Consider the following 13,278-nt stretch of genomic DNA (forward strand, 5'->3'; position numbering starts at 1 on the left):
CCTGGGTCCGTGTGACTATGGGGTACATCTTAATTACCTATATTACATACCTGGGTCAGTGTGACTAATTACCTATATTACATACCTGGGTCTGTGTGACTGTGGGGTATAGTTTAATTACCTATATTACATACCTGGGTCTGTGTGACTATGGGGCACAGTTTAATTACCTATATTACATACCTGGATCTGTGTGACTATTGGGTACATCTTAATTACCTATATTACATACCTGGGTCAGTGTCACTAATTACCTATATTACATACCTGGGTCTGTGTAACTATGGGGTACAGTTAAATTACCTATATTACAACATACCTGGGTCAGTGTGACTATGGGGTACATCTTAATTACTTATATTACATACCTGGGTCTGCATGACTGTGGGGTACATCTTAATTACCTATATTACATATCTGGGTCAGTGTGACTGTGGGGTACATCTTAATTACCTATATTACATACCTGGGTCAGTGCGACTATGGAGTACAGTTTAATTACCTATATTACATACCTGGGTCAGTGTGACTAATTACCTATATTACATACCTGGGTCTGTGTGACTGTGGGGTATAGTTTAATTACCTATATTACATACCTGGGTCTGTGTGACTATGGGGCACAGTTTAATTACCTATATTACATACCTGGATCTGTGTGACTATTGGGTACATCTTAATTACCTATATTACATACCTGGGTCAGTGTCACTAATTACCTATATTACATACCTGGGTCTGTGTAACTATGGGGTACAGTTAAATTACCTATATTACAACATACCTGGGTCAGTGTGACTATGGGGTACATCTTAATTACTTATATTACATACCTGGGTCTGCATGACTGTGGGGTACATCTTAATTACCTATATTACATACCTGGGTCAGTGTGACTGTGGGGTACATCTTAATTACCTATATTACATACCTGGGTCAGTGTGACTGTGGGGTATAGTTTAATTACCTATATTACATACCTGGGTCCATGTGATTATGGGGTACAGTTTAATTACCTATATTACATACCTGGGTCAGTGTGACTATGTGGTACAGTTTAATTACCTACAGGGTTCAACACTCGTCAAAATTTTCTCGCCATTTGGGCAACCTTGGTTCTGATTTCAGGTTGCCCAAATGAATTTCAGGTCGCCTGAACAAAATATCAAATGAAACAAAAAGGTGCAATTGTTTAAAATTTGTTAAGATAACAGAATTTAATTAAGTTGTGCTTTTGTATTATAAAATGTAAACCAGACATTTTTGGAATGTCAAAAGCTGTCTTCCAGTATTTTATCAAACAAAGAAAACAAGCAACAAATATTAATAAGCAAAATCAGAATGCTAATTAGGCTTTAAAAAATTATGTTTGTTTCATGTAATATTCCCAATAAATCAAGGGTTGGTAGAATCTAGGTCGGGATTTTTTTAAATTTTTTTTTTTTTTTTTTTTTTTTTTTTTTGCTTATGTACAATCTCACCTCACATATTGACACAAAATAAAGTTTCTAGATTAAAACATTCATTTTCACTTACCATACAGGCCTAAGTAAATGGGAACAAACATCCCTGGACTGAATTAACCAGGTGTGATGTTTACAGTGGACACCCAACATGGCTGTCTAGCAGCAGAAAACGAACATCAGAAAGTTGTGGGGGAAATGCTAGATGTTACAATAATGACCATTACTCTTTATATTTATGGTGATTGTTGACTAGGTTTACATATTTTATATCTCAAATAAAAAATAATTTAACACTTTTGGTAAAAATTACATCAGCTGATTGATCAAACACAGATTTCATGATTTGGCAGAAAAAAAAAATGCACCCGGCTGCAATTTGAATGGGTAGGTCAGGTTACAGGAAACAATGTTTTCAACGCCTTATAGAGTTTATTTTAAAATATTAAACATCATTATTGAATATTCCCAACTCATCCCAGGTCGTCATTTGGGCGAGCCAGACTGAAAATCAGGTTGTCCAAAATCATTCTGGGATGGAAATGATGAGGTGACGAGCGTGAATGTCGAACCCTGTACCTATACCTGAGTCAGTGAGACTATGGGGTACAGTTTAATTACCTATATTACATACCTGGATCTGTGTGACTGTGTGGTAACACAAACACGTGTAACATGTTGTCAGCGTTCCACTTCCCTTCAGGGTAGGTAACTCTCCATCCCTGCTTCCATGCTCCCCCATCAGGATTCTCAAACTTCAGATTCTCATAAACTCTTAACATCTGTAAAGTATGAACACAGAGTCTTATAATCATGCTTCTCAAAATTCTCAAACTTCAAATTCTCATAAACCCTTAACATCTGTAAAGATAAAATGTACAATCTGTTCATCACTGTTAAAATTGTGTTCCTTAATTCAAATACCAGATCAATAGATAAAATGTCTACAAAATTTTAAAGCTGCATGTATAAACAGACAAATAACACTTCATAAATATATTAAAATTTACAAAGGAGTTTAACAGCCTACGAAACTAACTCAAAATTTTCTAACCCTAACATAAATAAATCTTTGGTATAGACTGAAAAAATTATCTTAAGTTGTTTCTGCCCTACTGAAAAGCTGCAAGTGTTGGAGCCAGAAATGAGAATTTTCAATACTGAATTTTATAGCTTAAATCTGATCATTTCTAGTCTATACATCACATTCTTCCCTCACCTGTATATCACTCTTTGGATTCGGACCCTCTGCCAGGCTACAAGTATCCCCACTCAGCTTGACTCCTCCCTTTGGGTGAAACACCAGGGCGGTGTTGTCTGTATCCTTGACCTTGTCCTTGTTGACATTCAAAAGGTCATCAAGCTTGACCTCCGGTTCCTGTTGGTCGAGAACACTCTGAAGTTTGTTTAACACTGACTTGTCCCCTTGACTCATTGATCGTACGTAGTCTTTTATTTCTCGGATTGTTTGCTGGTTTTTAGAAATGTCAGATCGGATCCTCGCTATCTTATCTTCAACCAACCTCTGAAAAAAGTGTTATATAAATGTTAGGCTGATTACAATCATTATTCTAACAATCATCAGGTGAACAACATCATTGTAATTATACATGTATAAAAGATATTCTCAAGATTTTAAAATTGAGAGACATACATGTATTCAAGAAAGTTCATGTGTGCCCAGGAAATTCTGTCATCCTTTCAGCTTAGGTTTGTATCATGTTCTCTGTCAACAGAGTTTTATAAGTGATATGCTTCTGTTATAACAGAGACATGAATATGATCCAGATCACCATCGACTCAAGCCTCCAATCTGCGAATGCTTTCATGAAGAAGGCCTGGGACTCAGATCCATATTGATAACATTAAAATTCTAGTGAGGTACTGTACAAAGAACTATATATGGTTTCCTTCATATTTTGCCCCCGTTATTGTTAAAATTTAAATGCCACTGAACCTAAATGAAATTGATATTGTTTGAAAGAATAGAATTTATATTTTTCTTTTATCCCTATATTTATATATTAACTCAAGTAATATGCAGGGAATTAAAGGTTCAAAGTACCTTAGTTTACAAGAAAACGTCAAAAAGTGGCATTTTTGACACCGTTAGTGGCGATTTTATATATGATATATGTGCGATGCCTTGAACAAGAAAAATATTTGTACATGTAAAAGATATTTTCAAAGAAAGTCTACATGCAAAAAATTAATCTTATTCAAAAAGTCGCACATACTCAACCACTAAAAAAAACATAGATTTAAATTTGCCTTTCTGACTATCGTGTGACATCACAACCAAGCACAGAGAGACGACGTTGTTGGCATATAACGTTAACTTAGGCCTATTGAATATTTATTCGAAGTAACGTCGTCTATATTTGCTCCATCTATGTATACCAACAAAAATCAATAATTTAGTTTTAATGCATAATTTATTATTTTTACAAAAATGAAATATAATCATTATGTTCTTAGTTTGGTTTTCTCGACCATTTAACCAGGATAACATTCAGTAGCCCAAAGTCTATTTCTCTGAAAAATCGTCCACTCCTAAATTATACCGGTGCTCAAGAAGTGTCACACATGCCTGAGGGACACGCCAGTTGTTGTTATCCAGCTCTGTTAGCCTCTGAGTTCTAACCAATTCACTCTTACTGGTATAACCAAAGAACAATTTAAAGATTAAATGAATTCTTTGCTACCCATCATTCGAAAGTGAGATCCATAAGAACTCTAAATGAAAATGTGCACAAGCCTTTAAAAAGTGTTTTATGTACTACATAAAATAGAAAGAGGCAAAATACATATTACAAAAAATATATGTATTTAAAATGACTTTTTGTTGATCATACTATGCACAATATTAATAATGTTCATTTTGCAATATAATGCTGAATGATAGTCTTATTGAATTCCTCTTTTAAATGATAACATATATAAACCAATAAATTGCATTTCTCATTTTTTTTTCTGCCAGTGACTTGAATTTTCTTAGATGACCATGGGTTATGTTCAGGAGCCACCTCCACCTTTATTGAAGCATGGGAATCCATCGAATTTTGTAATTATAATGTTATGAATTCAACACAAATTAGTCCATGTTTTTGCCAGTGACATTGAATTTGACCTTGAATCAAATATTAAATTTAAAAATGTTTTTCATTAAATTACTAAAAAAATGTAAAGTTTAACAAAAAATCGGAACGAAGAGAATAGAGACTGTATCAAAATTAACGATTGTTTTTATGACAGTAAAAGTTTGGTTAAATGACAAAATTGCTAGATTTTCAGGTCTGAAGGTATCATTTTTTAAAGATGGTTTCCATGGCAATGGAATGTCTGATCAATTTCAAATATGTTTCTCAGCAGTACACTTATGTTAACATATCCCAGAGTATAAATATAGACATTTACTGAAGAAATTATAGATGCAACCACAATTAAAGGTTTGTTAAATGACAATAGAAGCTAGATTTTCAGGTCTGAAGGTATACGTTTTCAAAGATGGTGTCCATGGCAACGGAATGGCTTTTCAATCTAAAAAATAGATCTATTTCCTTAGAAATACAGTCACCTGACGCCATTTTCACAGTATTTGTGTTTTTTCATTCTCACTTATGTTATAATGCACTCTGCATCAAAATATATGATTAAACCCTTAACAATTATGACCAAATTATGACAAAATGGTACCCCAAACAAGTTAAATGATATATAACACTCCCATGTTCTAGACTATAAAAATATTAAAGATTTACTACCTAAAATATGGGGTATATTTTGCGTTATGCTGTTGCAGCTGAAAAATGGCTTTGTTTTCCAGTTTTTGTTTCAGGAGATTTACAATAGAAACTCTTAGTTATAGATGTCAAATCATTGTGAAATTATCCCTCTTTTATATGCAATTTACTGTATGTAAATCAACAAAATATTAGCGAAATAATGTTTAAATATGTGAAAATACAGATACGTTATGAAATTTAATAAAATTCTACTGTTTGAACTTGCAGTTTAAAAAAATATATGTTAATGCATTACTCTTACTTTAGGTTCATTTTAAAATTAGAGTTAAATGATAAATGAAACAATAAAGAAAAGTTTGAGTGGATTCTTGGAAACTTTAGAAAATGACACCTTTTCTTCTTACTGGCATAAAAATGTCCCAAAATTCTGTAGTATTCGCAACATGTGCTTATTCTGGAATGCATTATGAATTATATTTCTTTTATTTTACATGTAAGAGGCCAGTACAGCTACTAATCTATCTACCAAAAAATATCAGACTTTAGCTCAGTGTTGCTTGGAATTCTGGCAAATATATTGTGTCTTGTAGAGTCCGCAACGCTGTAGAGTCCGCAACAGCTTTTTAAATTCACAGTTTCTTCAAAGAAATGTAACATGATTTCAATTGATCATCACTATAATTGTCCAAATATTCAATACAAATATGTAAGGTTACAAAACTTAGTGGAACTATAACTTCATACTTTGAATAACACCCATAACGACTTGTTTATGCATAATACACTGTATTCAAAATCTTTCAATTGTCAGTCTTATGTTATATATTGAAAGTTAATTTTCATGTGGTATTTAAAACTGAATAAGTGGAAACTAAATAATATATCAAGATGTTAATTGTTAATTAATAAGTCTAGTTCTAATTAATACAGTTGTGTTGCGGACACTACAGTAATAACTATATACCACATTCATTTATTATTTTCACTTTTTATTTCATTAAATATTTTTGAAATGTAAAACACTTCTCTGATATTTTGCTCCTTTGATAATACAATTAGTTAACTGGATTAAGATAACAAATGGTGATTTTTGTACAAGATAACACTTCAAAATTACTGGTATATATATGGGTTTTATTTTCCAGGCCGGATAGCCATTTTTGACAAGCCTTTTTTATTTCCCTATAATATAACACCATTTACAGTAATACTGTACATATAGAACTAGTTAGAGATTAAGATTTTCACTTTACTCCATTAAAACCAAATATGGTGTCATATAGCAATATTTCAATATATTGTAGTGTCCGCAACAATTTCAATACTGAAAAAAAATTATGGATGCCTCAGTAAATTCTTTAATTCATTGAATTTATCTATAAAACTATTTGTTATAACTTCTTTAATTGTTTTAAAATAAGTAAAATCATAGACATTTTTTAAAACTGCAAAACAATTATACATCAAGAAATAATTAATGGTCCTTGTTATGTGGTTATTTTCATCTCAATAAACCACATTCTGCATCTTTTTATTTGATACATTTTCAAGAGTTGATCCGGTGGTGTATAATTCAGCCTAGAAATGAACATTTATCAACAATTATTTTTATAAAAATGACAAAAGATTATTCTTATGGTTACTTGTAGTGTCCGCAACAAAAATGCTATGCATTTTCAAAGCTAGACAAGATACAAACGAAGATATCCAGGGTGTTATGACAAATGTATTTGAAATTTAGAAGTATTCAATTTAATTTTCACATGATAATTATATAGGTCTTATGTGTGATTGTAAAGGTAGATAAACTTAAGGATGGGAGATAAATTAGGAAAAAAAATTAGCAAGTCATTAATGTGAATAAAATTTTTGTTTTCAAAGAGAACCATAAGATTTTTCACTGCAATTAGGTACATAATCAAAACCCGCAAGAAGTTTGGAATAAATAAATATCTTTAATATTTTATTCTAGACATACATGTAACAGGTGTAATGTACAGTGTAGTGTCCACAAGGTCAAAATTTGACTACGCATAACTTTTTTAGTAAGAATGCTTATATAAAAAAAATTTGGGACTCATTTGGATAGGTATTGTACTTTCTAGAAAACATGTCAATAATGTGCTGTTTGACTTTTTATTTTTTGGTCCAAGTGCAACACAATTAGCACAAATACTGTGAAAATGGCGTTAGCATATCCCAGAGTATAAATATAGACATTCACTGAAAATATTATAGATGCTACCAAAATTAAAGTTTTGTTAAATGTCAATTAAAGCCAGATTTTAAGGTATGAAGAAATACGTTTTTGAAGATGGTTACCAGGGCAACAGAATGCCTGATCAATTTAAAATATATTTCCTTGGTAAAACAGTCACTTTGACATACATGTATCCAAAGTATAAATATAGACATTTACTGAAGACATTATAGTTGGTATAAATGACGATAGATGCCAGATTTTTAGGTCTGAAGGTATGTTTTTTTTTGACGATGGTTTCCATGGCAACGAAATGCCTGAACAAATTGAAATATATTTTTTAAGCAACACACTTACCTTATCACTCCCCATAGTAAATATAAACATTTTCTGAATGGGGGGTCTAAAATGGCGCAAACCATATATAGTTCTTTAATTATACAAATCCTTTTACTCCATACAGAAACAAAAATGTCTTAAAAACTACCTGACGTGAGGGACTGTGTCACAAATAGTTCTGAGTGGAGTGTTGGTACCTAATTTTTTGGGGAAAAGAGGCAATATAAATTATTTAAATTATTTAATTGAGACAGATTCCTTAAACTGAATCTGGATGCAATGGATATTAAGCAATGTGAAGTGAGGGATTATGAAACATACTTCGTAGTAGAGTGTTGGACAAAGCTTCACCCATTTGACAACAGTGTTTTTTTTCAGTACTTTGGGACTGGGGGCTGGGGCCCTCATAATTGGGAATTTCCGCGTCAATTAGGCTAAATTGGGAAAACCCAGTCACTTAAAAAGCATTGTCAAAAAAGCTTTGTTTTTGTCTTTGTATTACTTTAACAAACAATTGTTATAACAAATCAAGACTATTCTTGGTATGAATTATTTAATTACTTGCATCAAGAACAATAGTGGTATGAATTATCTAATCATGAAGAACTCCAACATGGCTGAACAACAAAACCTGCTTGAACTTCACTGAAAAACATGCAATAAACAAACTGAATTTGATCACATATTTTGTAAGTTTTTCTTTGGGAAAACTTCCACTACATTTTGGGAAAATACAGGCATATTTTCAATTGGGACTGGGGCCGAATTTCGGCCCCAAATCGGCCCTTAAAAAAATCACTGGACAATGATTTGCTTTATTCAAGTGCTGACATTCACCAAAAGTACGGGATAACAGTCTTTCCCAAAAGCACCGGTCCATCGGACAAATCCGATGAAAATCTATTTGGTCCGATGATGAAGTTACAATATTCGGTCTGAATGTCCGAGGACCTCTTAATTGATTTTTTTTTCTTTTTACCTAATTTGGTCGTCTATAAAATACAAAATACAGGTGACTCTTGTAAACCATTTATCTCAAGTTCAAAAATTGGCATTTTCTCCCAATGGTTATAAAGATACATAAATCGAACAATTTTCCTTTTAATCGAATGTTTTGAAGAAATAATTGCACCAAATTTACAGTACTACTAAACAACATATTTTTGTTTATCTTAGAGTTTCATTTCAGATTTATTTCATCTATTATTAATAAATTATATTAAAAATTTAATACAGTCGTACAAAAACGAAAGTAGAAACGGCAGCGTAAATAATGTAGATGAAAAAAAAAAAACTAAACACCATTCAAAAAAGTTTCTCAGGTAATACCACTGAATAAATAATGTATATTTAACATAATACATTGCCATTTTATTTGTTTCTTTTTTATATATTATTGTTTGCCTTGTTTACGAAAATAAACACAGCAATAGGTCGCCAATCCATAACGCACATGAAGCTAAATTTTTGAACATTTTGGAAAACACCTAATAAAAATAAATGCCCTTGTTGATAAAAAGTTTTGGTCTGGCAAAAATTCATTTGGTCCTGTGAAATGCATCACACTGTCAGTCCGAATGTCCGGTGTTAAAATATTTTTTTTGCGAACACTGGGATAAAGAGAAATACCACACTGTTGTTCCAAATGGAATTTTTATGTCTTAAGCATGGTATTGTAAAATCTATGCAACTGTCCCATGGTATGACTTACTGTCGATATTATGTCAGACACTGGAAAAGTCACAGGGGCATCTTCTACATGTGGATGCTAGCACACATGCTCTAAGGAGTTGGCCTGTGGCCAGAACCCACAGATTTGTGTTTGTTGAAGAATCTGAAAGACTTGAGTATGGTGAAAACTTGTAATCTGGTCACTTCGAGAGGTGACAACAACACGACAAACACAATACTGTCTCTTACAACTGCTCACACATCACCTGTTTTTTATGACAAACTAACTACCATCATATCAGTAATTATTGTGTTTTATTTTTATACTCCACAATGCGCCAAAATTTACTAGATTTCTGACCTGTTGATCATAACTCGTTTTAACAACCACACTTTACCCTGATACACTTTACCTTAGATAAAACGTTCTATCGTTAAAGTGAGGGCTCGTCCCGAGACACAGTTAGATTATTCTAACTAACTTTACCTGCGATCTATGACCTCTGTGTGTACTTACAGCATCCAGATCCTGGGATTTCCCCATGTTCGTGGACACCGTCTCCATCATTAGATACAGCGACACACACACCACGACAAAAAATGTTGCCCCCCAGACCACCACGTATTTCTTCATGGCGCTCACGTGCAAGTGGGGCGTTCGTGCTCTATGGCTCCTAACTATGTATCTATAAAACTCTTACTTCCAGAGCTTTATAAAGCGTCAATCAGAAATCACAACACTTAACACTTGCAACTACAAAACCATGTTAGCCTGTAACCAAACTCGGTGACGTATTAATACAGGAAGGTGTTTATTGCATCCCGATCCCGATCCTTTTTTTGTGAACACGGAATAGGAAACTGACCATTCCACGTGTGATCAAAATTGAAATACTTTATCTACAATGCCAGTGTATTGAAGGTAAATAATGAATGACAAACAGGTGACAAATGTAAACTACTGAAAATCGAAATAGGGATTTTTTTTAAAGGTTTAAACTGGCTGGCCTACTTTCGTTTTGTGTGGATTGTAATAGTAATGCGTTAAAAAAATATTGCAGATTAAAACCATATTTAAAGAGTGCTGTCAAAGAGTTCTCCTGGGTTTTTATTTATTTATTGAAAAAAAAATGAATTTGTAATGTGTAAGGAGGACGGGGTTAATGCCAAACCGGTCTCCCCACTTCACTCAGGGATTGGGTCTGATTATAACCATGTAACAGGGGTCAGGTAAAGATGATAAATATAACCAAGACACCTGCGGGTTCGTTGATGGTGATTTTATTTGTTAATGTAGATGATAATATCTGTGGATAATACCATGGATAATAATACCCTGTAAATATACATATAAATAGTGTTAGTACAATTTAATATAATCAGGATGACAATTCTTTATACATGCAATATACTCATAAAATCATAATACATTCTTACTATGCATAGTTTGAAAGAGTTATTCCCCTTTTCACAGCATTTTATAAAAACTTGTACAATTTATAATATATATATATTCCTTTGAAACATATATTGAATTGTTTTACATTATTTATTATAATCATTAAGTGAATTCTAAGTCCACTTATTAATTAAGAAAATATAAAAATAATAAGTACATTTGTAAAAATATGAAATGTACTTGTTTATGGAACAGAGTGCCTCATCAGGTACTTTTTTGTTTTAACAACAATTACTGGCACTTTATCATTGTATGTACTGTAATAAAATAATATCATTCACTCTCAACTCTTGCACACTCAATATTTTCATTAGTTTATTAATTTCAGATAATTCAGATAAATCAGATTTTGAAATATATTTTGTTAATAAGTAGAAGTAAATAAGTTACTTACATATTAGGATCTGGTTGCCAGTTCACAGTAAAAGTTATAATTTATATATGAGAATCATGTCTTCTCAGTCTGAAAGCAATCTGAATAATGTCTTTGTCTCATGTCCAGAATTTGGAGGTAAAAGTTTTGACCAATAGAATTAAAGAAAGTTGAATACTACTCAGGTAGTTTATTACAGGTATAGGGATAAAACAAGGGGTGGATCTTAAGTTTTAGCTGATTGTTTATTTTAATTCAATTAGTTTGTTTTATTCAATTTATTTAATTATTTTATTTGATAAATTATTTTATTGAATATTATTAATATTTGATTTTAAATTATTTGTCTTTGTCAATAATGATTGACACACAGATTAATACATGCACTTCAGAGTTTAGAATCAGTTGTGGCATATTCATAAATGTATAATTAATCAATTATACATTTGAATATCATAATAATTAAAACAACATAAAACTATCACTATTACAACCAGACCTGAGGGATTACAAGAACTACACTAATGTGAGCTGCCAGAATATACAGATATGCGCAACGTTTTTACAGAATAATATAGTATTTACAGAACATGTCGTGAAAACATACTAAATCAAGGTGCAGGCAAAGTCCAAACCAGTGCTACTCATCAAGCACCCTCAGAGGTCACGAATCACCAATAATCAAGACAAAACAGTTCAACAACTCTAGTGTCTAGGGCGATTCCAAATTTTTTCGGGTCGGGTCGGTTCTGTAAATTTTCGGTTCAGTTTCGGGTTTTTCGTTTCGGTTCTTTACTTCTATTTTAAACCTTTATTTCATGAATTTAACATAAAAAATCTTTTTTATTACGTTACATTCACCTTTAAAACAAATCTTATCCATGTTAACTTCTTGACATCGGTGTTTAGGACTATTAGGCCGACTATTAGCTACAATCTTGCTTGTTTTGATAACTATCTAATCCTTTCGATACAAGAGTTTTGTTAAGGAATCAAGTGTAATTCAGTTGTGATGTTTATTTTTCACTGTTATCGTCATCATTCTTTTGATTTTGACGCCATATTTTGTATAAAACAGATTCTAATATATAAACCAGACCCGAACCGGAACCGAACAACCTGGACCGCAGTTTTCGGTTATTTCGGGGAACCTTGACAGCCCTACTAGTGTCTATTTATACTTCACTACTAAAGGAATATATTGGCTTAACTTCCCCCAGTTTTCCCATTCAAGCACCGATCAATATACAGGCACGTCTACAACCTCCTTTTGTCCTCACTTAACCGCGTGCTCAGCATACCCCTATCTAATTAGACCCCAGGTGTAAAATAGATAAAAAATCTACTTGTTTCGTAGTACAACTAGGTAGCAACAGACCTGTTTACTCTTACGATTTCGCCGTATTTTGTACGGATTTTGAGCCCTAAATACGTCTCACGAGTCACGTTTTGCTTTAAGGAAATCCGGAATCCGTTCGTTTGGATTTTAGTAATTAGTTTTCGTTATGATTTGTCTCAGTTTGGCGCTTTTCAATCACTAAAATAGAAAAGTTTCACGCGGGTATGTTAAGGCTGAACTCAGATATCCTACTTACCTATACAGTATAACGTCATAGTAAGCTGTATGACGTGATCTTTAGAGATAATGATTTCCTAATATTTATATTTTAAGTTTAATTTCAGGTCTAAGAAGTGGATGGAATCATTCAAAACATAATGTAAACTAAATCTTTTTGGTGGTATAAATAGCTCAGTATTTATCACGGGGGAGGGGGGGTTAAATACCAAACCCATGACGTCATAACTACTGATCAAATATTTGCCGAGTGAAAACGTGACGAGAATTCATGTAAACAAATATATGAAATGGAGTTTCAAAGCATATACCGTGAATGTCATGTGTGATTCCTGGGGAATTGAAGATTAAGAATCAGGTACGCTGATGTATACTTATCATTTTTCTGAAAATTAACAGTGTTTTGAAATCCCGATCAGCCTTTCCTCGGTCGTTCTAACAGCAAAGATGC

General features: G+C 32.6%; 1 protein-coding gene across 1 annotated transcript in view; it reads right to left on the reverse strand.

Moving 5' to 3' along the window:
* LOC133199867 (alpha-mannosidase 2x-like) overlaps positions 1 to 10,136 on the reverse strand; it is a 34,916-nt gene extending 24,780 nt beyond the window's left edge. Inside the window, exons 1-3 of the mRNA XM_061335685.1 lie at positions 9,937 to 10,136; positions 2,683 to 2,988; positions 2,098 to 2,245 (exon numbers count right to left, since the gene is read on the reverse strand). Coding sequence (XP_061191669.1) covers positions 2,098 to 2,245; positions 2,683 to 2,988; positions 9,937 to 10,053 — 571 coding nt within the window. The 5' untranslated portion in view covers positions 10,054 to 10,136. The remainder of the gene's footprint in view (positions 1 to 2,097; positions 2,246 to 2,682; positions 2,989 to 9,936) is intronic.
* Between the last annotated feature and the right edge of the window lie 3,142 nt (positions 10,137 to 13,278).

Source organism: Saccostrea echinata, unplaced genomic scaffold, assembly GCF_033153115.1.
Source record: "Saccostrea echinata isolate AGI-Se365-2 ecotype Australia unplaced genomic scaffold, CSIRO_AGI_Sech_v1 ptg000036l, whole genome shotgun sequence".
NCBI lineage: Eukaryota > Metazoa > Mollusca > Bivalvia > Ostreida > Ostreidae > Saccostrea > Saccostrea echinata.